This window comes from Nothoprocta perdicaria, unplaced genomic scaffold, assembly GCF_003342845.1.
Source record: "Nothoprocta perdicaria isolate Ctin4 unplaced genomic scaffold, notPer1 scaffold_200, whole genome shotgun sequence".
Taxonomy (NCBI): domain Eukaryota; kingdom Metazoa; phylum Chordata; class Aves; order Tinamiformes; family Tinamidae; genus Nothoprocta; species Nothoprocta perdicaria.
The window spans coordinates 1,066,787-1,092,760 of record NW_020455206.1 but is presented as its reverse complement, the minus strand read 5'-3'; the positions used below and the strand labels follow the sequence as shown (position 1 = coordinate 1,092,760).

At 43.9% G+C, this 25,974-nt stretch overlaps 1 protein-coding gene across 1 annotated transcript in view; it reads left to right on the top strand.

The window, feature by feature from the left end:
- The first annotated feature begins 5,435 nt into the window (after positions 1–5,435).
- CPLX1 (complexin 1) overlaps positions 5,436–25,974 on the top strand; it is a 98,868-nt gene continuing 78,329 nt past the window's right edge. The window contains exon 1 of the mRNA XM_026038061.1: positions 5,436–5,547. Within this exon, the coding sequence (XP_025893846.1) occupies positions 5,517–5,547 (31 nt within the window). The 5' untranslated portion in view covers positions 5,436–5,516. The remainder of the gene's footprint in view (positions 5,548–25,974) is intronic.

Sequence of the window (25,974 nt, the reverse complement as noted above, 5' to 3'; positions counted from 1 at the left end):
TTACTATGTGTTGAACCTGGTGCTTATCTGAATTACCGCCAAGGATGGGCTCTGACACTGGGAGCTCTGTGTAACTCTGTCCCCTCCACACCCTTGGAGCTCTTTCTTAGGTATCTGACGTGGGTTGGACCAGCAAAAAAAAAAAAATCAAGATTGCTGAGGGAGGGAATGAATTAGTGGACATGGTGATCTATTGACATTATATGGCAATTTACTCTTTACACTCCTCCTGAGGGAAAAACAAACCAAAATATACAGCAAAATGCATGGCTCTATTACACAGATCTCTTATTTCCAAGTTCTGCTATTTTCCATGCTCTGGCTCAGCATAAATATCTTTTTCACATGCACATGTGCTTTATCAAAGTGAGGCCTTGGAGAGCAGGAGTGAAATAGCAAGATATTACAACAACTCCTGATCTCTGTGTGTTAAACTACATCTCTTTATTAAGGTCTCTTTGAGGACATCTGCATGTAAACACCACATTGCAACAGTGTCCTCTGCCAGCATTACATATCATACCAAATAATTGCATCAGTAAAGACAAGAGTACCTAAAAAGATGTGCATATGTCCTCTTCATGCCTTATGAAAAAGTAAAAATAGTAAATAATATTTGAAACTCTGTCTGCCTTTAACCACTCATTCTGTGTTACTGGTAGAACAAGAGGCCACAGGGTCTGGTGGCAAGCTGGAGTCTCATCTGAACACACTGTTTCCCTCCGTCTCCCTTCTTTGGCAAAGACGAGAGCAATGACAGAAGGCAAGGCATGGAGTGAGCTGGGTGGAATGGAAATTCTGTTCAAATGGATGTTTAACATTTTGAAACTTGCTTCCTCTCCAAATTGCAAAAAAAAATTTGATTTTTTTTTCTCTGTGAAATGGAAGATCTGGGAGGAAAAAAGAAGACGAGGTAATCTGATGTCACGGAAGTGTGTAGTTTCAAAGCAGATATGTTTTGCTGGAAGAGAAATGTCAAGGCAAAAAGATTCAGCCAGTGTCAATTGGACAAATTTTTGCCATACCAAAGCAGAAAGTCCCAACAGCATCAACTATGAAAAAGTCAGAATGTTTCTTTTAACTTTTTTCCCTTTGAAACTTCTGTCCAAACCGACACATTTTCTTAAAACACATTGATGTGTTTACTTGTTTATTCATATTTAATGACTGAAAAATTTCTCTCAAAAATATCCCAGATGGTAATCTCACAACAAAAGCTGGTGCTCTCTGTGTGGAGACATCCTGTAGTGATCAGCAGGGCAATAAAGACGGATTTCCAGCTTTGTGGCCAGATCCTGTTGGCAGAAGAGGCTTTATAATCCCAGATATCCTGGGACAAGAGTTACAGGATCCTCAGGGAAATTACTTTTACCCATTTGAGCCCATCTGCAGCAGCTGGAGATCCTATGAAGTGGGACACTTTACAAGTCTAGAGGACTTGTCTAGAGAAGCACCAGGAAGGAGGCACATGACATGGACAACATCTTCTTCAGTTGGGCTTTCTGAGCATGCATGACTGAGCTTGTGACACCTACAACTCACCTACAAAAGCTACCTTCTGCAAGTCCGGGGGGATGCTCTCCAGACCTGGCTAAAAGCATTTGAAAAATGTGCTCACAGTTTTGACTCACTTCTTAAAAAGTATAAACCTTTTCTCCTATTTAGTCAGGAAATTATGAGCTTGCTTAATAACCTCTATATAGTGGAAGAGCAATGAGCAAGTCACTCCTCTCAAAGAGAGAAAATGCTTGAGTTTTGAGAGGCTTTGACAGACCCAGAGCTGCCAGCTACAAGGAACACACGATGGATTTGTGTTCAACGATCCAGACAGCCGGAAAGTCCAGCACTGTAACCACAAACTGCCCATAGCAAGTGTCTCGCTCATCTGTCTCAGTTGCCGTATTGATTGAAGACTGTAATCATCCTGCCTGCATCCAGGTCCTGCCGACAGTGCACCAACTTGCTGTAGTTGCATTGGGCTGAGAGATAAGGTGGCAAAAAGGAAAATTGGGAAAAAGAAACAAAATAGGTTAATTTTGGGGAGCCAATTACATATTCCCTGTAACCTTTATATTCAGTTTGTGAGCTTTTCTATTAGTGTCATTTTGCACGGCATTCATTTCACTTTAGTAGTCAAACACCATATGGAATTGAATAATCAAACATTGTATTTAAAGATATTGAAATGAAACATCCTGACTCATTTGGAGTTTTTTTTTTCTTTTTTTTCCTTTCTCTGTCTCTCTCTTTTTTTTTTTTTTTTTTAGTAGACCTGAATATTTAGTTTCTGTGGAAAACATGACATAACTGGTTGTTAGTCTACCTGCTTTGCTGGCACTTATAAAAGCAGAGACTCTCAACCAGTGACCATGGAGCATGAGCTCCCTGGGCAAAGCTCTGCAGAGATGTTTGCTCTGAATTTTGCCGCACCAAGGCAAAGACCTTGGTCTTGGAGGAAGTTCCTATTTCTTCAGCGCTAGAAAGGAAAAATGGAGAAGGACAGACCCATGCCCATGGAAACAAGGAGCTGATGATGCATGTCAGTCACGTAGTGCAAACTAGACTAAAAGCTAGCCAGACAAGTTAAGTGTCTAATTTGGAAATATCATTTCTTGTAATGTTTGTACTTATGAGAAAATATTATTTCTGAGGTTTGTTGTGTTCACTAAGTACACTATCCAATTACTTTACACTCAGCTTCACATCCACAAAGTGTTTTGGCTTGATTCACCAGAGAGAAGATCCATGGGACATTACTCAGGTAATGGCCTATTGGGTGAGCTGTTATGTCACTTGTAGGCTGTGTACCTCTGGTAAATCACATAATAGGCCCCTATGAGGCCACACAGTTGGACGTCTCAGCAAATTGGGGGACAGTTGCATTTTACAGGCAAAATCTTTCCTCCAAAGTCTTTATGAGATGAATATTGAACATGGGTCACTAGCCATCCTCTTTTTCTGATCAGGTATTGTCAACCGATGCACAGAGGAAAAAAACAAACAAACAAAAAAAAAAAAAAAAAAAAAAAAAAAAAAAAAAAAAAAAAAAAAAAAAAAAAAGAAAAAAAAAAAAGAAAAGAAAAAAAAAAGCTTTCTCCAAACCGGCAGGTGCTGGCTGTGGACAATCTGAGATTGCCCGGCAGATGATCTCAGAGGGAACACAAAGCTGAGACTGAACCATGTGGCTGATATCAGAAGCATCTGCTCCCTGGTTCATTCGTAGTTATGCTGCTCTCCTTGGCTGGAAGCACTGAACTCTAGGGTCCATCTTTACCTCTGTACTTGAAATATTTGTGGTAAGGAAGGGAGCTGATGGAATCTTCCCTGTCTGTTGTTGAGGCCAAATAAGGCTCACAAGCATTTGGATTCTCATCTTTTCTTGAAGGAACACCCTGTGGGGGGATGCTTTGAAGCTCTCCTAGGGTAGAGGAGAAACTGAGAGAATTGAGGAGAACTGAGAGAATTGAGCTGAAATTGAGACTAACTAGAAATGTCTTGAAGGAGTTTCTGGTTCGATCATCTGTCACCTTGTGCCTCTGAGGAGGAGGGAGGTGAGGAATGTTGAGTCCTGGGGAATTTCTCTTAAGTTTCTGTGTAACTCTGGGGACAGGATCATGGAGTAATTACCCTTGCAGTGGCACCAGGTTGGGGCTCTGCAGATCGATTATCAGATTATCAGATGGACTAGGCAGAAGCTATTATGATCTGTGTGGGAGTTCTTGATTATGTGCCTATTGCTTTGGCTTGTGAAGGCCCAGGCCCCTGTGGCTGAGAACCCTACCTTTCTTTGCATATATACTTAAGGACATTGCCAGTTAAAAAGTCTGTCATATTAACTATAGATAATAATCATAGCCATAAGGTAGGGTCCCTATGGATAATGACATTTCTTACTTGGCTGTGCTGAGCCTGGACTGCTGGAGGACTTCCTTGACTATCATACTCCATGCTCCCCAAACTGAGGAAAAGAGTTCTGGCTCTTCACAGTTCTAGTTTCTTCAACTGCTCGCTCATTCTTCCCTGCTCCTTAAGTTTGAGTAGTTCCCTCTCAAACTCCAGAAAATCAGAGGAAGGTGACCCTGTTAACACGTCGTGGCATGGGGAGGCCCCACTGTCCCCAACTCTGAAGGGAATCACATTATGAGCAGGGGGTGCCAGGTGCTGCACAATGAATCCAAAGTATGGGTCCTGCTCAGGTCTACAATACTGGAATTGAAGCCAGCAGGCAGATCTTGAAAGAGCTTGTACCTGCCCAGGAAATCAGGCTGCCCACCTTTTGTGGGCTCCCTGCTGCCCTGCACAGACCCCCATCCCCTCCAGGCAGTGCCAGCGTGGTCAAGGCACCAGCGCTGGGAACACTGGCGGACCCGGAACAAAGGGCTTTGTTTCCCTTGGATTCCCCGGGGCAGAAGCCGAGTGGGGGCCGCCCCCAACCCCCGACTCCCCTCCGCAGGAAGTCGCATTTCGCCCCCTCTCCCCCAAACACCGCACACGGCTTCCCGGGAAGCGCCGGGCAGCTCTTGCGGGAGGATACAGGATGCGGAGCAGGGAGCAGCGGGCGGCGGGGGGGCCGACACCCCCGCAGCCCCGCGGAGGAGCAGGAGAGGCAGAGGGAGGCCGCGTGAGGGCGAGCGGGGAGGGCAGGAGGAGGAGGAAGGAGGGACCGTGTCGGGTGGGATGGTCCGGAAATCCCGTGATAAAAAGAGGGGCGCGGGTTTGGGGGGGAAAGTAAGGAGAAGCCCCGGGCTCATTCCCTCCGCCGTGCCCCTCTCAGCTCAACTTCCCCGCGCGCCGCACATGGGCTGGAGCCGCTAGCAGCGGGAGCAGCGCGGAGCAGCGCGGAGCAGCGCGGAGCGGAGCGGCCTCCCCGCGGCGCCCGCGCCCGCCGCAGCCCCGCCAGGTACCGGCGGCTCCGCGAGCGGCCCCGGCACTGCGAGCGCCCGGGAGGGCAGCGCTGCCGCCGGCCTCGCGGGATGCCGGGGAACCCTTCTGCTCCTCCTGCCGCTGCTGCCTCTCCTGCTGCTGCTTCTCCTGCCCTGGGCCAGCTGCCGCGGGGAGGAGGGCGGCGCGGTGCTGGTGCTGATGCCGGTGCCGCTGCCCTGCTCGGCGGCCCCGCGCCGTTCGCCGCCCGCTCCGGGGCGCCTGGGGTGCCCCTGTCCCCCCGCCGCAGGGCAGCAGCGCCTGCCCTGCTCTGCAGAGCGCTTCACCTTCAAACGCCCCCGCCGCGGCCCCGCTGTAACGCCCGGGCCCCGCTGTGTCCCCGCCGAGCCGCCCGCGACGCTGCTGCGGCGCCCGGGGCTCCGCTCGCCTCCGAGCGGGAGGAAACTTGCAGGGAGCTGCGGGGAGAGAGGGCAGCGGGGCTGGGCTGGGCACACCGGGCTGTCCTCCCCGCGCCGCGAAGCATCGAGCACCTCTTGACGTTGGTGTCTCCCTGCAGGCCACCCTCAGTGCACGGGCTCCCTGCTGCCCTTGCTGTACGAGCTGTGGAAGGGGATAGCGACGCCTAAGCCATTGCCATGGATTTTGTCATGAAGCAAGCCCTAGGAGGTAAGTGCAGTGGGCACCAGGGGAACCCCCTCTCTCCAGGGATGGAGCTGCTTGAGGACCCCACAGCATCCCCATGTCCATGTGCCTGAACAGTGTGAGCAGGAGAGGGCAGCAACATGCGGGGAGCAAAGCCATGTGTCACCCGTGAAGGACACCCTGAGTCGTGCCCTGCTGGGCAGAAGCCACCACCTCACTGGGTGGCTCTGCGTCCCCCCCGCAGCAGCAGCCCTTGGGACATCCGCAGTGTGCGCTCAGATCAGCGCAAGTCCTGTGGGCAAGAGGCCGGGCTCAGTGTGTGTGGGAAGCCCTTTCCCTCCCTGCTCCAAACTTTGACCACACTGAAATGCAGGCAGATGTTTTTGTGTGCAGAGGTGTTTTTGATGCAGTGAGCTGGGGAATTGTTATAAATTAACCCTCAGCACACCCTGACCTGGCCTGGCAATTAGGTAGACTTATAGTGTAATTTTAGGATATTTCCTTCCGTGGGCAATGAGTTGTTCTTAACTGAAAAGTAAGGGGTTATGGGGAAAGAAGTGTATGTGGGCATGAAAAGGAAAACAATAGTGAAGTGCTTGTGAATGAGATCCCCTCTTTCAGTTGCAGTTCTGGGTGTCTTGGGCTTTCTGGGCTGGAATCCCAGAAAGGGTCTGGAATCTGTAGATTCACCCACTTTTCCCATAGTATCTAGTGTATGTGGGGTTTTATTTGTTTGTCTATTTTCCTATTCATTTCCTTGGGAGAAATTGTAGAGTCATTGGACTCAGGGTACGTTTTGTGTTTGCTTCATGTGTGATTTTACTGATATCCTACTTAGATTTAGTGTCTGACAGACACTTTGCTGCAGGAGTCTCCCCATTGGCACAAAACCAAGGTTTTCATCTTCAAAGGGAGGGGAACCGTTCTCTCCTTGTAGGGAATGGTCTCAAGATCTCTCAATAAAAAACAGAACAAGCATCCCAAGCTTCAGCTGGGGTGTTTTTGAAGGTCAAACCATAGAAGAAAGGTTCTGCTTTAATTGCACATAATAGCAGGATTAAAGCTATATTAAAGCTATGATATGTGTCCTTATGGTAGTACTTTTCCTTTTCATTACTCTTTAGTGCCTGTTCTGAAAGAGAAATAATTTTGTGCAGGGCAGGCTGTGTGCCATTAGCTATGGCGTGCATGAAGTTGCTTACACCAAGGAGAACAAGTGTACTTACAAATGTGAGATCGAAGCCGTGCTGCTGGAGGTGGGAAAATCCGCCAAAGGGAAATAACTGCTCAGAGACTGCAGCTAAAGGCAGGGGGAGGAGGGTTGCAGCACAGGAGTAACAACTGTGATGCATGCCTTTTTTTGCGGCTTAGTGACGAGCAGGAGCTGGAAGCGGCGCTTGCCCTTGCTAAGGAGCGTTTACTCTGGGCAGGCATCCACGCTAACACAACATTGCCTGTCAGGGTCAGGCTTTGCACCATAGCAGTAGCTGCTGAGAAACCAAGTTCAAAAAGATCTGTTGGTGGGTTCAGGAGCTCAGAGGTCTGAAGAAAGATGTGTGGGGAACTAGCTCATATTCCTGGATCTTGCCCGCTCACTTGACACTGGAGGAGTCTCTGCAGGGTGGTAAAAAACAGAAAATGCTAATTAAGCAGAGACCTATTTTTGTGTTGCACGTGGTTTCAAAGTGGGAAAATGGATATTATCAGGGTGGATTTACTCTGAACAGTCAAGGTGCTCTTGCGCACTGGTTTCCTGAGGGTTAAATTCTTAATTGATCCAATGATGTGACCTGTCTGCATTGGCATTGCAAGACAGGCTGCAGTCCAATTTCTTAATTAATGGGTCCAGATCCGTCTCTGCATGGGCAATACATCAGTCCTGACAGCCTGGGATGCACGGAGGCGCGTGCACAGAGAGGAGCACGCAGGCGTGGGCGGGTGCCAGGCTTGCCTGAGGTAGGCTTTGGGTCACCTCCAGCTTGCAGGGAATCAGGCTTGCTACATCCTGCCTGCTGGCCACCTGCAGCTGTGACAGCTTAACCCTTTCATGACTGCACACCCACCTGGGGACACCTTCACAGGGCTGCTGGGTGTCTTTGCCTAAGCACTGTGTGTGTGGTGATTTCATCGCAGCATCAAAGTGGGACTTAGACCAGAGCTTGTCACGACCAAGAGCCTGACACTCACTTGCATCTTTGGCTGGGAGAACTCCTTCCAGGGTTCTGAAGTCATAGAAGACTCTTCTTGAGGAAGGCAAGTCTCAAATGTTACTTCAATAGATATAAATTATAGCTGTAGTAGTAACACACACTGTGGGATTTTGGCCACTGCCTTTGAAGCAATCCCTGGAGACATTTCCTCTCTCTAGCAGTATCTAACAACAGACTTGCTTTGCCTTGGATTATTTCTGGTCAGAGAGGGAAATGTCAGGAAAGTGCTTTGAAAGGGGATTTGGCCTTGGCCACATCAATTTGGCAAGAAATTGCATTGCTCATGCAGGACATTGTCTTTCCTTGTGTCTGAGTGGAGGATGTTCGATGATGCCTGCAGCTTTGCAGAGGAGGCTGCAGCTCATGAACAGTGTGGTGCAGCAAGAAGGAACTAGCTAGGAGAAATCGAGGGACTTCACATGATGTTATGTCCTCTATGTCCAGAGGAACAGGGAAGATAGCAGAGGGATGTTCTACCTCCCTGGCCTCTCCAGGTCCCTGCTGCACTAGCATGCGTTTAGCTTTGGTGATTGCTTGTTTCTCCTGCTTCTGTGAAGGACCAGAAAGCTGTGGGTCAGCAAGCTCAGTAAGCAAACAGACTTTTTGCATGGTTGCATTTTGCAGCAAAGATGCAAAGATACTTAGCAAACCAGGTCAGAGCCCTGGAGCATTGGCCTCACGAGTGTAGACCAAAATAGGAGACTTCCACAGGAAAAGGCTGTAGGTAGAGGCCCTTAAATGGCCCCTTGAGGAATTTACTCATGGTGCTTTTCACTGGGCATGGTTTAGTGTTGCTGTGACTGTCTCTGTGAAAGCAAGGTGAAGCAATGGATGCCTTCACAATGTACTGCCTCATCGTATATTATTACACAGTTCATTTCCATCATCACTGATGGGGAAAGCCCACCTGGAGGTTGGGAGATATTTGCCTCATATGAGGTCATGATGGGGTCAACAGAAGCTCCTTAGAGTGGGGTCCAGGCTTGCAGAGGCCTGAAGGCTGCAGAGACAAGGCTAAGCACAAGTAGCCAGTCACAACAGCTCCAAATCATTGCTTGACATGGTGTGGTGCATTATACGGACCTTTCACTGTGCTCCTTTTAGCCCCACAGACAGGAGGACAGTGTAGCTGGGATGCCTTCTTTAAGTAGTGAATTCTTATCTCAGCCTGCTGGTGAACCATGCAATGCATTTCATATGTAATGATGCACATGAGTGGCACTACCCGAATTCCTTTCATAGGATGGTTGTAGCCCTTGAGTTTATTGTACATGAGGACTCCCCTCATTCTCAAAGGTGGACCAGCGTGTAAACCCTGCTGAGCATCAGGGCATCTGAGCCACTGTCTATAAACTCTGAAAAAGCAGTCCCTATAGGTCCCAAGCTTATTTTAGCTAAGATGCAAGTATGTGTTGATGGTCTTTCATTTTAGAGCCAAATCATGAAGATTGGAGTTTCTTGGAGGCAAGAGAGGAGGTCTCCAGCCCACTCTGTTATTTGGTGGATACTTGAAATCCATCTACTTTTTGTCCTGGACATCTTTTGTCTAAATTCTTAATCCATTAGGGCTGTAAAATGAAGGCTGCAACTTCAGTCTGTAGCATGGTTGTGCTATTACCTTTTGATCTACTTCTTTTATTTGCTACTTTGGTTATGTGCATTTTAATGATATTTAGAAGATGAAGAAGCAGCACTAATCTCTGGTGGATCTTTTTTATTTATTTATCTATTTATTTATTTATTTATTCAGAAGGAATGGTTTTAATGGCTTTATTTTTTTTTCTGATCTATAATGCTGGCAGAGATTTTGTATGAGAAATCATTCCATACAAAGATATATCATAACGTTTGTTGCTAGGACCTGAATAAAAGGAAAATCACAGTCTTAACCTCAAGAAAATTGCATATAGATGTCTTAGTTCCTGACAAAACACGAGTTACATAGCTTCACAAGACAAATTAATTTATACCAGCTCTGGTATAAATTGTTCATTTATTTGATGCCAGATCCTCCAATGGCTACCAGTAAGATTTGAATTGTTCTTTGGGAATTTTCTTTAAAACTGTGGTGGAAGATGTTTTCCAAGGAAGATCATGGAGCGTGAAGATATTACCAGTTAAGCCACTGTAATGCTAGCTGCTTAGTTTTGATTTGATCCATGATTTGAATCAAGAGGAGGAGGAGAATTGGCAAAATCCAACATTTTTTTTCTTGTGTGCGTTTGCTTTCAGGAAATCTCCCATTATATTTGCTTGTCTCTATTGGGGCCATTGAGGCTGGAGCTCTTCTGTTTGGCATAGCTGGTATGGGAAGCAGATCATGTTTATTCATTATCGTTGAATGAGAGTAGAAACACGCTCATTCTAGATATACAACATGAAACACTGAACTGACACTCAACACTGGGTTGTCCTAATGAACACGGGCTTCCCGGGAACCTACATGGTATGGAGGTGTGGAAAAGGAAGAAGCTTTCCCTCTTACAAGAGGGAGAAAGGTAGAAATGAGGAAACTTAGCATGCATTAAGGGGCTCATTTAGTAGTTAGCTGTGGTAAAAAAAAAGGCCCAGTCAATATCTATGTCTTTTTGTTTGGACATGGTTTAGGGAAGATCTCTATCTCTTGTTCCTCTTGTTCTTTGAAGGAAGCTCTGCATCCTTTTTCTTGCAAGATCTGTTGCAGCATGCAAGAGCCTTTGGCTTTTTTTTTTTTTTTTTTTTTTTTTTTTTTTTGGTGGTGGAAATGAAAACTGGCCCTCATGCAGGCTGGAGAGAAGTGCAAGCTCTTGCCAGCTGTGTAGTATCAGGACAAATTTAGCATGTCACCACTTAATTTTTATCCTGTTGCATAGGAAATGTTATTTGCGGCAGCAGACCTGAGTCCAGTTTGTGATGCATCATGGCTATTTAGACTTTCCTGGTGACAATGAGACAGATGTGTTGAAAGTGAACTACTGTCCATCGGCACAAGAAGTCATTGCATCAGCATCATGTTTGTAGGATATATCTATGGTACCTGCAGAATCTTAGAAGATTTCCTGCAGTGGTAGAGGGCTATCAAGGAGTTTAGAAGGCCTAGAGAGAGAACCTAGGATTCAGGAAAGGCTGGCAGCAAGGACAGGATGGATGTCCACCAGTGCTGCCATTGACTTTGCTGTCAGAAAGTCTGCAAACTCTTTTATTTGAACACTGTGCTTTCCACCTTGAACTTTAAATGGTAGTGCTCAGAGAGGAAGGTTGGGAAACAGTGCCTGGTGCTGCGAACCAAAGGAGGGTGCTCACTTAGCTCCATCCCTCCAGGATGGAGGTTGTTGGTGCTTCAGGCACATCTTTGTCCTTGCATATGGTCTGTGGAGCAGTGGCTGTGGGTCAGTAGTCCCTTGAAGTCGCTATATCAGTTCTCTGTTTCTTGCAGGTGGGCTTTAGGTACTGTCAAGGGCTGCAGTTACTGGCATGATGGAGGTTGCTAGTGATCATCTGCAAGAATCACTGTGTGTATTAGAAACAAAGTAGTTCAGGCAAATCAGGTCCTTCTACTAGGAGTGAATGTATGGTCACACTGCATGCTGCAATAATTAATTTATTCTGCTGTTTTAAATGTGATAATTTCAATTTGGTTGGACCTCTGTCATTGCAGGAATGTGTTAATGCAAACAAGTAAATTTAATTTATTGACTTTTGATGTGAATCTTATTACAATTTGAATTTGTCATTACCTAAAAGAATGAGGCTGCTTACCAGTTACTTATCATGGATTTGCAGCATGACTTCAATCTTGTGACTTATTGGTAGTGATATTGACCTTGAAGCAATGTCAAACATGCAGCGTCAATGGGAATTCTGTATTCAAAGAGCTGTGAAATATCTTGTGTGAAAATAAATTAAGGAAAGTAAAAAAAAATGCTGAGTGTGAGCTGGTGGAGTGTTTTGATAGCTCTTCACCTAACCAAATGGGAGAAATTGAGGGGAAGACAGTCAGTACTTAAAGAGAAAGGTATGGGAAATATACCTGTGATGACAGGGGGGTCCAACTGCCTTGGTCTGCCTTTTCTTTTCTGATGGAAAGCATGGGTGAGGCTGACTTATCTTTTTATTCTTGATTTTTTTTTTAATTTGGAATTTTAATTTGGAAAAATATTTTTCCCATTTATGTAGGAAGTTTGAACCTTATGTTCAAGGTAGCTGAGTAGGAAGTGGTTTTCTAGGCTGCTGGTCTCATCTCTGGAAGAAGGCTTTGTGCCCTTGCAAAGCCCACCTACTCCCAGGGTTAGATGGTGGCTATCCCAGCCTTCTTGTATGGGAAGTGCCATTGGCTCTGCTGTCCCCAGAGCAGGACAAAATCAAGACTCAGCGAACTTAAGTGCTGGTATCCTCTCCAAGAGAAAGGAAAATTTTGGGGTGCTGGTAATGAAACTTTCCAGTTCCTTCTGCTTTCCCTCCACAATAATACTGCATGTATTCTTGGGATGTGTGGGATTGGTCTCCTCTCTTCTAATATCTATCTTAAGTGTACAAGTTCATTAAATTCCTGAAAATGCATGTGTTAATCAAAACTTTAATTCACAAGAGGCCTTTGGATAGGTTTTACTAAAATATGTAGCATATTGTTTTTCATGAAAGTCTTTGTAAAGTACATATTTTGCATTTTCTTTCCACCCAGGAAGAGAAAGACTTCTATAACAAACTTGAAAAAATTGTGTTATTCTCAAACCAACATATTTTAATTTGTGAAAGCCCTTTATTTGACACTGGAATTAAATGTAGGCATGCCACTGTTCCCTGACACAATTATCAAGAACAAACACAGGTAACAATCTTCAGTGGCAACAGCAGTATTATTAATTTCTAGGACTTGATCTATTCTGTAGGAGTTCATGGCCATTTTCTCATCGCCTTGAGAAACACTTGAGTTTCAACTGATTTTTTTTTTCTTTCAAAATCAGCTTTTCCCAACCAGTTCCATTGCTAGCAACTTCTTGACGTTCCTGTAAATCATAAGCTTGTCCTGAGAACAGCTGTTCACTTCCTTGTGGCATTTCTGAAGAGGCTACTCCTTCCTCTTCCCCGAGATGATACGAGATGGCAACTGGATTCAAATGTTTGGACTAGGAAGCCAGCGTAAGGCCTCCAATTTCTGTTAAACATAAACCCAAGTGAACAGCAAAAATATGGATTTGTTAGTTTCCTCAGCAAAGGAAGAAGAAAATATATCACCAATGATTGACTCTTACTTAGAACAAATTGTTTCTTTCATTGTGAATGAACCAATGCTTGCAGTTTACATCTTTTTTTTTCTTTACATATAATAAATCTTAATATTTATTCCTTAAAAAATGCATTAGAGGCAGACAAATGTGTCATTGATTTTTTCTTCATTCTATGTTTATAAAACTCTCATTTTGGCAATCACAACTTTCGACTCTGTGTTTTTCCTACTGCACTGTTTTAAGATCAGCACTTCCTGCTCTGTATCAGCCGAGCCGCACAGTGACACATTAAAGGACCATGAAAGTGGAAATTTATACTTCCACTGAGATACATGAACAATGTTGAGGGGAAAAAAAGAGTCAAAAGGAGCTACAGTTGCTCTCTCTAAAAACATGAGAGAAGTAAGCACTCCGGAGACGGAACAGCTAAGGTGAAGGAGAGCATTGGTAGAAGAGCAATGAAGAGCCATGGGATTATGACTTGAGATGGGTAGGAATGAAATGGGTGCAGGGATGTTGAACTACATTATCTCCAAACCTTCCTTCCAACTTCAATCATTCTGTGATCCTGCAAAAACTAGTTTGCAGATGGATTCCATGTTTTTATCAGTGTAGCTGTACCTGCCACAGAGACAGTGGAAAGAAGGTAGGACTTCTGGGAAGCAGTCAGTGCCTGCAACGCAAGAAGCCCCAGTATGTCGTGGTCTCCACTGAGGTCCAAGGGCTGGCAGGAACCAGTGGTGGGCACTGCTGGCATAGACTGGCCCAGAGCTGGCAACTAATGGCAAGCTGTCGTTATGAACCCCTCTGACTGGCTAACCTGTGAATTGAACCTTGTAATTTGCAACCATCTCCTGAGACTCTGTTAATGTCAGATCCTTTACTAAATGTTTTTCATTTATTTTTACCTTTCCCCCCACTTCTGTTTCTATGTATTGCCTTATTATTATTTCTTTCTGCATGCAAGTACTCTTACACCTCTGTTTTCAATATGCACTTTCCTTCACCTTGCAGGAAGAGTCTTGTCTGTTTCACACTTCAGTTGAAAATTAAGTCATTCCAGAACTAGGTGTTCCCCTGGATTCTTCTCAAGATTTTGAACAGCTGTCTAAGAAAAGGTATTCTGTGTAAATATACCAAAATTTACATGCTATCTGTGATGGCAGGTTGCTAGACTTGAACTTCCCTTTGTGCTCCTGTGTCCTGGCAATATCCTGGATCAGGTTCATATTCAGGTAGGTATGGATATCTGTGATGAGAGAGATGTCAGGGAAAGAGGCAGGTGAAAAACTACAAATCTGCTCTGTGCTCACACGTCTCCTGCAGCATGGTGGAACTCCATCCCTGCCAATGCTCAGGTCCCCACTCAGATCCCTGCTCAAGTCCCACGAGCTTCCCAGTGCTTTGGAAGTTCTTGCCTGAAGGCACAGGGGTAGATGGGTGGCCAACAAATCACCTCCTTGGTGTGACATTGGCTTCAGGAAGAGAGGAGAGAGAGTTTCTGTCCTTTCTTGCTGGTGGCAATTCTGGTGTCCTGTGTGGGATCCCACTGTCACACAAAGATCCTGATGAAGTTCTCTCTTTGAGCAGCAAGTCCCCTCTCTGGATCTGAAGGTTATGTCTTTTCTGGTCTTGTGGCAAGATCTTGTGTTATGGAGAAGGTGACTTACCTCCTGGCTAAGGGGTTTGTCTGGATCTTCTGGGCTTTACTTTTCTGCTGCAGTCTAGTAAGGCAATACTGCTTCGTTCTAGACCTCTAAAAGGTCTATACAGGTCCTAACTATGCTGTCAGCTCTGCTAGGAAATGCCTGAAATATACAGGTAAAACACATCTTTTTGACCTCTTTTGTAGGCAGAGTCCCCCTTCCCCACTGGTTAAAGTGGAGGCAAAGCTATAGCTTTAGAGTTAGCTACAGCCTTACAGTTTAAAGCTACAACTTTAACTCTGAGCTAAGAACAGCCTTTTTATCTCTTAGATGTAGGCATGCCATATTATTGCTAGCTCTTATGCTGTTATTTGTCTGACGCTCACTTAGGGCTTTGGTGTGAATTTACTTTATACTGTGAAAGAAAAGACCCTTTCAATGTGCTTGCAAAATTAGTTCTAATTAAAAAAATATCAAATAAGTTAATCTAGCTCAAAAAAGAAAAGCTCAGGATGATTTGGTGAAGTCCAGGGCTTGATACTGGACAGGGGGTCCTGAGCTTCTGCAGGTGCTGCTTTGATGCAGCATAGCATCACTTATAAATATGAACCATTCTAGATTTGTTCTGTTGGGCAGAGATTGCCAAGTCTATGGCAGCTGAAGACCAACATTTCTACTTTGTTTCCTGTAGATGCAAGGAGAGTAATCATGGTTTTCCACCCCTTTTCCTTATAAAACATGTAAGCATCCCCTCAGAATTTCATAGTTTGGAATTTTTCTTGTTTCCACAGACAGCGTGAAAGGGTTGGGTCAGATGTGGCCACCTCTGCTGCCAGGAGGACATGGAGGTGGACATGGAGGATGGCGCTGCATCAGAGAGAGGCTGGCTAACTCAGAGGTGGTGTTAGTTACATAAGATTTTGAATATCTCCAAGTACAGCACTGATGCTTTGGAGTTAAGCAGTTATCTATTTTGTTGTCTTAAGAACAGAGTGACCTAGATTCTCTCGTCTCTTTCTCTTTCTTTTCCTTTTTTTTTTTTTTTTTTTTTTTTCCTCACAGGGTGGCCCACTTAGTTGATTAAACTGCAACTCAGTTATAAGTGGCTGTGTTACAGTTGGGAATAAACAGATGTAAAGAGACTGGAGCTGATAAAGTCATGTATTTTTTGCCTTATTGTTTGGGATTAAGATTAAAAGAAGGGCACTAGTTTTAACAGATTCTGAGTGACAGACATCTTGCAATAGCCTCTGCTGGCAGTGGGAAATGCAAGAGTTATTAAAAAAAAAAGTTGGACATTTCTTGATATAAAAGAAGAATAAAAAAAATTCAAATCCAGTCAGCAAATGCAGCGACAACTTTGTTTGCCTTTTATTTGAGTTCAATCCATAAAACACCTTGATATAGATGCAGTATTTCTAGTTTTATTGTGTCTGCAAAAAAATTCTAATAAATCATCAGAGGCATCAGAAGGGCAAATAAGTCACCCAGGAGGAGTCGGCTGAGTAAGTGACCACACTGCAGCTGAAAACAATCCACCCTACATACTAGTTTGGTAACAGAATTATCCTTGGAGCAAAGGACGTGACAGCTAAATAGAAATAAAACCCAAGCCAGGTGACATGTGGTTCATGCTAAAAACTCTGTTTAATGGAACCTGACACTGGCTGAGTGTCCTATTTGTTTCCCCATCTGCTGTTTCCTTCTCTCATTTAAGGCTTTTGCTGATCTCAGGGGGCATGACAAAAACAAATCTTGTGCTCACTGCCCGACAACCTGGAAAATAAAATTCCTCCAAGCTTTCTTTTCATGAAGTCAAGGTGGTGAAGCATCCAGTGAGGGGCAAAATCTCAAGAAGACAGAGTTGAATTGCACTTCTTCAAGTAAAACCCTGCAGCAGAGGAGGTCCGTCAGGCACCAATTTTGACAGCAAGAGGGAAAGGTCAGAAGGAGAGAAGCCTTAAATCCCCACTCAGTTCAAATACGTGTAGTTCATCAGTATGGGGAAATTTTCCTCCATGGGGAGGGCTCAGTCATAAGCACCAGAGAAAATAAAAAGTCATTTGTGTCAGTTTCCCTCCTTGCCACTCAGGTTCTTATCTAGCGGCTTTCTGAAGGTGCCTGGCAATGCATGATCAGTGGAATCGTAGGAGTTTATCCTGAGGAAGTATATTTGTACCTGTCTCCAGAAGAGGTGTCAACTTTGGCTTTAAGGACAACAGCATGGTGGCCTTTGACAGGAATGTGCATCCTGATCTAAGATGAAAAATGGATAACCACTGTTCATGTGTGCCAAATACCTCAGGGAGTCAAGCTTCCTGCAGGAAGAGCAGGACCTGGTATGTATCATGGGAGCGTGTCCTTCAGTGCTGCTGGGTGCGCTGCAGAACAGTGAGCTGCTGACCAGAGGGGATAAAATCTGCTCACAGTTCCAGCAATCTCACCTCACCAGAAAGTCCAGGACATCCCTTAGAAAGCTTCTATGTACTGCAGAGGCCATTCCCTCTTTTTCCCTTTCTGTAGAATATGTTTATTATCACACAAAAACAAGCCACTTGGCTAACATACTATCCTTGCTGGGAACATTACTTCTCTGTGCCTCCAGCAGTGAGTACCTTGTTCTGTGAGACAAGACACACAGCAAAAATCCTACATGTTCATGGAGATGGGACTATCTAGTTCCTAATAAAGGGCTTCTATTCTTTTATATGAGCAAGAAGGGCCCCTCCCTGCAATTTGTGTGCTAAAAGAAGTGCAGTCTCGAAGTGAGAAGAGCAGTTCCTATTACCTATCATTCCCCATCAGCCACTTGAAAGATTGCCTCAAGGAATCAGATACTTGCCATGGTTATGTCACTGATAGCCCGAACAGAGTTCAGGGTTCAGGCAGAAGGATCTGAGCTTCCTAATGAAGTAGCAAGTAGCCAGCATTCATGTTTGGTAACCTTTATATTCAAAAGCCAGAGAGAGAAGGTGGTAAGACAAAACTGGCTTGAAAATGAAAAGCACTCTGTAGAGTTTTCATTTTAACAAGGTCCTTATTGCCATTCTCCCTAACTACCAAGTCTTTATGAGGTCATCATGAATCAGTCATTCAGGTGGTATTAAAACTGATAAGATTGGCTCTTTATAAAAAGAAGAACAGCGCTGGATAGTGTAGGCCTTTTGCTGTCATCCAAATCTGCTCCTGTACCTTCAGAAACAAACTATGAAGCACAAGCTGGGAGTGCAAGAGAAAAGAACAGCACTGACATCTTCTTGAAGAAGCTGTCTTATCCTTACAGCTTTGGCTACTCAAAGATAGTGAGCAGAGCACATGTAATTGAACCCTTGGATACATACCTGCCTTTTAGCTGTTTTTGTTGGTTCGTCAGAGTTATCAGCTTATAGTTTGGTAAATAAAACAGCATTCCCTTTCTAGGGATTTTTCTCCCTTTCTGTTATGTTGAGTTAGGTCATTTTTACAAATGAATATGGAAAGTACCAGGGGTATCACAGCATATTTTGGACCTGTAGACTGCCAGCAGGCCTCTGGGCTTCAATGAGCTCCATGTGGCTTATACCCATGCTGACCTCTGGGTATAATGGGATGGTTGTTTGGGTCATTTGGTGAGTGTAGAATCCAATGTGCCAATGTGGCCACAGTTCCTCTATGTGAAGTATGTTCCTCTATGAACTTTGTGAGGAGGAGGTTCAGAATCTGGTCTTGCCTAACTGTACAAGGACATGGGCAGTGGCATCATTTTTGCTTTTTCTGGCTTTGGCTGGTGGTGATCCACTGCAGTGTTGTGACGGAGGTAGTGCGGGATGACACTGGAAAGTGCCTGAGGACTGACAGTGCTGTGGCTTCTCTAGCTGTAGGATCCACATCGGTCATGTAGACTACCGTCAGCCAGCCACAGGGGCAATGATGGATGCCAAGAGTCAAACAGGTGTCAGTGGAAAATAAATTTGCCATGAAAAGCTGTTCGTTGTTATCTAAACTACAGCTTAATTAACTTGTGACAGACTTGTCTGCTTAACTTTTCAGCTGAGGTGCTGAAGTTCCTGAACAAGCCCATTACAGCATTCAGACTGATAGACCATCTTGGCAACGGAAAGTAACACAAATAATTTTAATGGAAGACTGTTTCATTACGTAACATTCGTTATGTATTTCCTCCTTCTGCAGCCCAGAAGGTGACAATGAAATCTTCAGTGAGACCTCTGGTGCTTGCTTTGCTACAGAAGAATGAAATTCAGTGCCATCTTATATTCTGGCCACAGATAAATTAAAAGCAGGATGTGCCAATTCCATATGGAAAAGGATAGTTCCATTTCCATATGAGGAGGAACTTCTTTACTGTGAGGGTGCCAGAGTACTGGCACAGGCTGCCCAGGGAGGCTGTGGAGTGTCCTTCTCTGGAGGTCTTCAAACCCCACGTGGATGCGACCGGGTACCTCGTGCTCTGAGTGTTCCTGCTGGAGCAGAGGGTTGGACTAGATGATCTCTAGATGTCCCTTCCAACCTTAACCATTCTGTGAAAACAAAACAAAACAAAAAACAAACAGGACGAAAGTTATTTAACCTCTCTTTCTTTTTGGCAGAACTTAATCACTCAGAATATCATAATGATTTGCTCATGCTATGCCAGGATGAGAGCAAAAGTTTTATTTAGCAGCAGCTCTCATTAATTTGCAATACATTTCCTGGCATGTTGCATTGATTTACATCTCATTGCAACCTGATAATAGTTGTAGAAGCAGCAGTAGGGGACGTCATGTAGTTTCATTCTTTAAAGGACATTTAAAGTTCTAGTCCTGCCTTCTGGGGCCATACTTCTTAGGTTGCCATCATCCAGATAAAAAGCTGCAGACAGTCTATCGATCTTGAAAGCTGATCTTTCTTTGCTTTTACTTTCTTTCCTCCCTCAGTAGTACAAGCTATTTTGTCTTGTGAGAGGCTTCTTCCTATCTCTGACTTCCTTACATTATCTAGTTTACACTTACACAACTGCAACAAGAGGCTAAGAGTCCAAGCTATCATCCTAGTGATTAATTGAGGTGAAACACAGACCTTGCAGAACGCCCTCCCTGCCGTGCATCCTTCTAACCTGACAGCAAATCAATTGTGCATCAGCTTCCAGAGTTAGTAGTAGGAGCCTTGGGTGGTCTCCAGGAGCTTCTCTGCTGCTGCTGCTGTTTGTGCAGACATGCTGATGGTGCAGATTAGGCAGCCCTTCCCTATTTTTGTGTCTTGTGTGTGGGCAAGTGGTATACATTGCCAGCAGACCCTGAGATCCTTCACGGAGCAGTGAGTGCTGACTCTTTTATGCATCTCCCAGAGATACTGTCTTCCCTTCAGCCAGGCAAAGAGACTACAGGCCATGTTCCTGCCTGGAGAAAGCTTTGGCCAGAGTGAAGCGCCTGGTCTGATGGAATTTGCCCCCATCTTTTTGAGCGAGCCAAAGCCTTCTAGCAGGATGAAGGTCCTTTTGAAGTTGTATCATATGTCATTTATAATAAGAGGTATCTCAGCCTCAGTTCAGCGTAAGAGACAGCATGGATGAAATCTCATAATTCAGGGATATGCTATTTGGGATCGTTCCCTGCACCAAAGGCATCTGAAGCTGTGTGAGGTGATGAGGGAGGAGAAGACATCTCAGATATAGCTTTCATTTCACAAGCTGGAAGGTAGCCTGAAGAAAGTGATTCAGGCACCTGGCAGTGCAACTGAAGATATTAAAGAGGAAATGGCTAACAGGTGTAATTGTTACAAATCTATCAAGTTTTAATTCCATCAAAGGCCTTCCTGGATATTTACATCTTCTTGTTCAGAGCTTGGTCACACAAAGAGAGCAAGTGGCATAATCCCTGAAAGGGACTGACAGCTCTTCTTAATTCTGACATCCATTCTGCAAAAGCATCCAAGCCTACAACTGACCTCAGGGATGGGCTGCTCTGGGCCAGATTTGACCTTTCTCAAAGCATCTTTGGGTTTTGTTCTCTCATTTTCACAACATGCTGGAGGAGGTGTGACATCTCTGTAGTTGTGATGAGTGTAGCATCCCTTCTGTAAGGTAGAATATCTGTGGATGGGAGAAGGGAGAAGGGAAGGTGGGAAAATCCATTGAATATCACTATGTGCTGGAGAACAGTGCTTTGCAAGGTGCATGCAGGGCAAAGGACTATGTACAACTCTGTTAAAATTGGGTAACTGGGAATTCAATTTGGCCTTTGAAGAAGAGAAAAAAATATATTTTGAAATAACTGAAGGATGAAAAAAATGTCCCATTTGCAGTCATAATGGTAGTTGTGGCATGGCACTCAGCAAGGGCTTACCTCAGGATCATTCAAATCAGTTTCTTTTAGTAGACTTTTTTTTTCTTTTTTTTCCTTGTTTTTGAATCTGAGACTTTGTTTTGGTTTTAAGCAAAAACAAAGCTTCACAGTACTGTTTTGGTGCTGCTAATGGGACTCATCTCCCCCCACCTTCCCATCTCTCCCTCTGTCTAAGTCAGTGTCAGCTTTGCCACAGACACACTTCAAAAGGGAGGAAAAAAAATCACCTTTTAGCAGCATGTTGATTCTTGCTTTAACAGTGTAAGTTTTAACTTAGTAATAAGTCATGAATTTCCCTGCAAGCTTAGTCAGATGTTCAGCATAGAAAGACGAAGATCAGTGTAGTTTCTGTGCTTCCAGCTGATGATCTGTGGCTTTAATGTGGAGATACTTGAAATTACAGCCTGTCAGAGGATGCCCAAGTCCATAGCTGAAACAAGCACTTCAGAATTTCACCAGTGAGTGTTGCCATGGTCGTCAGTAAAGCAGAGCATGGGCTAAGGATGTACACAGCCCCCTTGCTGGATTGGGATATCTTTTGAAGATATCAAGGCTAGTCATAGTGCCTGAAAAACCTTTTAAAAGATAGACTTTAAGCCTTGTTTTTTGCAGCCATTGGTTTCTCTTCCTCGCGAGAGAAAGCCCTCTTTTCCCCCTGTGCTGAGCATTTATTGTCTGACCCATCTGACCAGTGTGCAGTCACATATTCTTCCAATCACTCCTCAAGGTCATGTCTCATCCTCCCTTGCTTTGTCTCTCAGATACCTAGTATTTTTCCATTTGTGGTGTCCCTTTCAAATTGAAAATCATACTAAGTAGTTGTCAGTGAGAACTGACGCCAAGGGGATGATGATCTTGTAGGCACCCTTGTGCCTATTATGTATTTTAAAGGCACTTATAACGATAACCCTGTAATTTATTTTTGGAAAATATCTTCCCTTTTGCCATTTGCATACAGTAACAAAGAGCTGGCACAGTGTGGAAGGTGGTTTGCTGGTGCTGCCACCTTGCCCCAGGGATCAGTCTTTGAAAAGACAAAGAGTAGTCCAGCTGGTTTCAAAAGGTACTCAGCTACCAAAGACCTGGAATAGCATCTCTGTGACAGGAGAGGTTGTGGGCAAGAAATGAAGACAGCATGCAAGGAAAGGAGGCAAAAATAAGGATATTGTGAAGTTTTTTTTTACTGAAGATTCAACTTAAGCAACTGTGCTTCAGGAGGATGCCATGTGGTCTGAGTTCTGGACTGGCCCTGCTCTGAGTGGAGGTGATGGTGCTCTGGAGGTCCCTTACCATCAGAGTACACCTGCGTCCACCTGTGGTCCTATCTGAGGTCTGCTCAGCAGTGATCTGCATGGGTCCTCATCTAGGCAGCAGGCAATGGGAAGGAAAATGTCTGGGAGAAGCTTGTCCCTGGTTTAACATATGCTACTTCCCAGGTCAGGTAGGCATCCAGCATCTTCCTCCATTACTCGCAAAATCTTCTTATGTGCATAAAGGAAACATATGTACAGCTAAGAATGTATTTTTAGTGTATTCAAATCTTAACAGTCTAACTGAAGAACTATTAGTTCAGATTTAGTTCTTACAGAAAAAGGAAAAATGAATACCACTAAGTAAAAAAATCTCTATAAGAAAGCAAAAGTTTTATACAAGAATTTCCTAGTATCTACCCCTTTTTGCGGTTTTATTGTTATCTTTGCAATGTCTTTTGGGATCCTAAAGAGGATAACCTCAAACTAGTAGATCCTGTGATCAAGTTATCAGCATTTGGAATCTACACTCAGGAGGAAGGTGATGTTTGCTGGTTGTTGCTTCTTTTTCCTCGTTGGGTCTCATTGGGGTATTTTATTTTATTTTATTTTATTTTATTTTATTTTATTTTATTTTATTTTATTTTATTTTATTTTATTTTATTTTATTTTGTTCTGTTCTGTTCTGTTTTATTCTGTTTTATTCTGTTTTATTCTATTTTGTTTTGTTTATGCATTTTCTGAACACTTCCACACCTTGCTATTTCTTCATTGGTGTGTAGCTCCCTATTTTATTCACATTAGGAGCATTATTTGTGTACTCTTTGTTCTCTATGTTACCCTTAAAGATGTTTTTGCCTGTCTCCAGGTCTGCATTTCTTTAGCTGACCATGATGAGTTGCTTACAGCTGTACAATCTCCAGGGCTAGCCTGTGATGCATCTTCTATCCTACGCTTCTCTTCATGTTTGTCCTTCCTCATGTCTCCTTCTCAAGGCCCTCCTATCATATTATCCCTGAATTCCTCTGTACTACACCTAATTACATTAAAGTCATAAATATCTTGTTCTACATAGGATAATTACTTGTTTCTACTGCCTGTGATGGCACTGTGCAAAGATAAGCAGGAGTAAAACAAATTTGATATAGCTATCTAGTCCTCAGAGGAAAAAAAAAAAGGTTTTATAGCTAAACCAGGTATAATCAAAGCTCCAGAAGAGAAAAGAACATCTCAGACACAGCAAGACTGACAAGCTTATTCCAGCAGAAGGGCTCAGCCTGAGGAAGAAGCTTTCTCAGATGTTCTCAGTCCAGGCAATTGCTTCTCTCAACCTTCTGTGCTGCAGAGCTACCTGTTTGCTTACCCTGTCGACCTGTCACATTGGTTGTGTGCTGCTGTTGAGGACTAGCTGGAGGGCGTGCTGGAGGACATGAGGGAGGAGGTGGAAGAGGTCATGCACCAGGAAAGCGGGCTGAGATAAAGAAACAGGGATTCACAGTGATGCCTCACAGGTAAGGACATTAGCTACAGTCATGGCTTTTGCCTATGGTCTACAGAGCTCAGGAGGCCTTTGGATAGTTTCTGAGAGGCATGTGAATGATATTTAGCAAGACAACCTCATCACAAGGATGCAGTTTGTTTCCTAAGCCTCTAGGAAACACTGGTGAGAGAATTTTGAGCATCTCCAAACAGAAAAGCTCTGAAAAGCCCTGTGGAAAGAAAAGTCAAGGCATAGGAGCTAACAGCTGCTCTTGGACTCTTCATATCCATCGTGCTAGAGCCTGCAGGGTTCCCTTCTCTGCCCTGGAGACATCCTCTGGGCTATGAAACCTGTCAACACAGTGGTAGGGCTCATGTGTCTTCATGTCCAATTAGATGCAGGATGACCATGGCTGGCTCATGCTGCCGTCTTTGGTCAATGCTGTGAAGATGGAGTCATTCACAGCTGTGCCATGGAGATCACATCTCCAACAAGGAGATTTTGATGGTAGGGCAATGCCACCTTGACCTCCTTCATGAGGTCAAAGATATCATGTGTCCTCATCTCTCCATGGGACTTCAGAAATGTTGGGTAAAGTTCATTTGGAGTAAGAGACCCCCAAAATTCCAAGCTTTATGAAGTTAGCTTTAAGCACAGCTCATCGACTTTGCTGTGATGCATGCTGGGATTACCTGGATTTCTACTGAAAATAGATCAGATGGAGAGAATTAGGCAGGACAGTTCAGATGTTGTCTATTTTCATTTCACAATGCCTATCTCCCATCCAGCATTGAAGCACCTAGATTTGTCCAGCTGTGACAGACACTATTTCTCATAGGTGCGGAGGGAGAAACTCCCTCTCTCATTTTCCTCCTGCCTCACTGCATTAATATCTTTGTGTCTTTAGAGCTCTAAACTTCACAGCAGATCCAGATCCCTATATGACTTCAGAGACACTTAGTTCAGAGGCTTAAAATCACATTGAGGAAGTCTATTCAAGTGGCTTGCCTAGAGGAAAAGAGGGTGAGATAGGAATTTATTCAATTGCCCCTGCTTCCATCTTTCAACACTGGCCCCATTTTTGTGTCTTCCTTGAGATCTTTTCTTAGAACCATTTACAGGAAAAAAAACTTCTCCCTTTAGGTGAGAGAAAAAATAGAAAGAAAAATCTTATTCTGGGACTCTGACTAGTTGAGAAATAAATGTGATTTTCAATGTTTATTTCTTTCCATCTGGTTTTCTGTCTCCAGTTGCACTTAGTACAGCATAATACACCAATACAGACATCTTACATACCATTAACTGCTCTTTTTTTTTTTTCCAGCTCTCCTGAATGAAGTTATAGCTCTACAGTAGATTTATTTCTATTTTAATGCCTTGTAATCACTTGACCCAGAGAAATCTTCTATGCTGACCCATCATCCATGCAGCTGAGGAATACACATGTGTAACCTGGGATTTAGGGCATTGGTTTTTTTTTTTAATTATTTTTAAATGGCTAGTGATGAGTAAAACCACACTGGCAAGGTTCCATAACATTACACAGTGTAGTAAACAGTTCTCTAACCCCTGTGCTGTTTGTAGTATCTTTGCTATATTGGCCAAAGCATGTTTGTTGCATTGTTGCAAGATTGTCCACACACAAGATGCAACACAACCTTAACTTGAAGACATATGTCAGGAATTCCTGAGGCAGCTTGCCATTAATTTGAGAGTGGGCCAGGTTCTCATGTGGAAACCTGAAGCAGAAATGAGAAAAAGGTATGTGTGCATAAGCACGCAGCATCCAAAAAGTAGTGGGAAATGATTTTTAGAAATAGGGAAAAACAGAGAAAAAACTTGAAAATATCTTTCCTGACCATGTGTGACTTTCCAGGAAGAAAACACAATGCACCCCGATCAAACAATAAATTGTGTTACCAATCAGCCAAGACCAAACTGAAGTTTTACGCAGTAGGACCACATGTTTGAAGACAAGGTTTCTTTCTGAAGATGATCTGCAGTCTGGACTTTACCCCATGTATTTCTCTTATCCCTTCTGCTTTTGTTCTGATGTGTGCATTTCCACTGATGTTGACTTCGCAAAGTGAGGCTGCTCCACATTCTGTGGAACTCTGCTTCTAGGTCTTGCTGTCAGAAGATAAGATGTCATAAATGTCCCTTCACACCTACAGATGCTGCAAGATGAATAATGTGTTTCTGTTGGAAGAGAGGAGGGGAAGAAGCAACATGATTAATGTAGTATGCACATAATGTTTAAAAATGCTGAAAGATTGCAAATGGTATTAATCTGCTCTGTCCTCTACATTGAGCAGAGTAAATAGAATAGAATAGAATA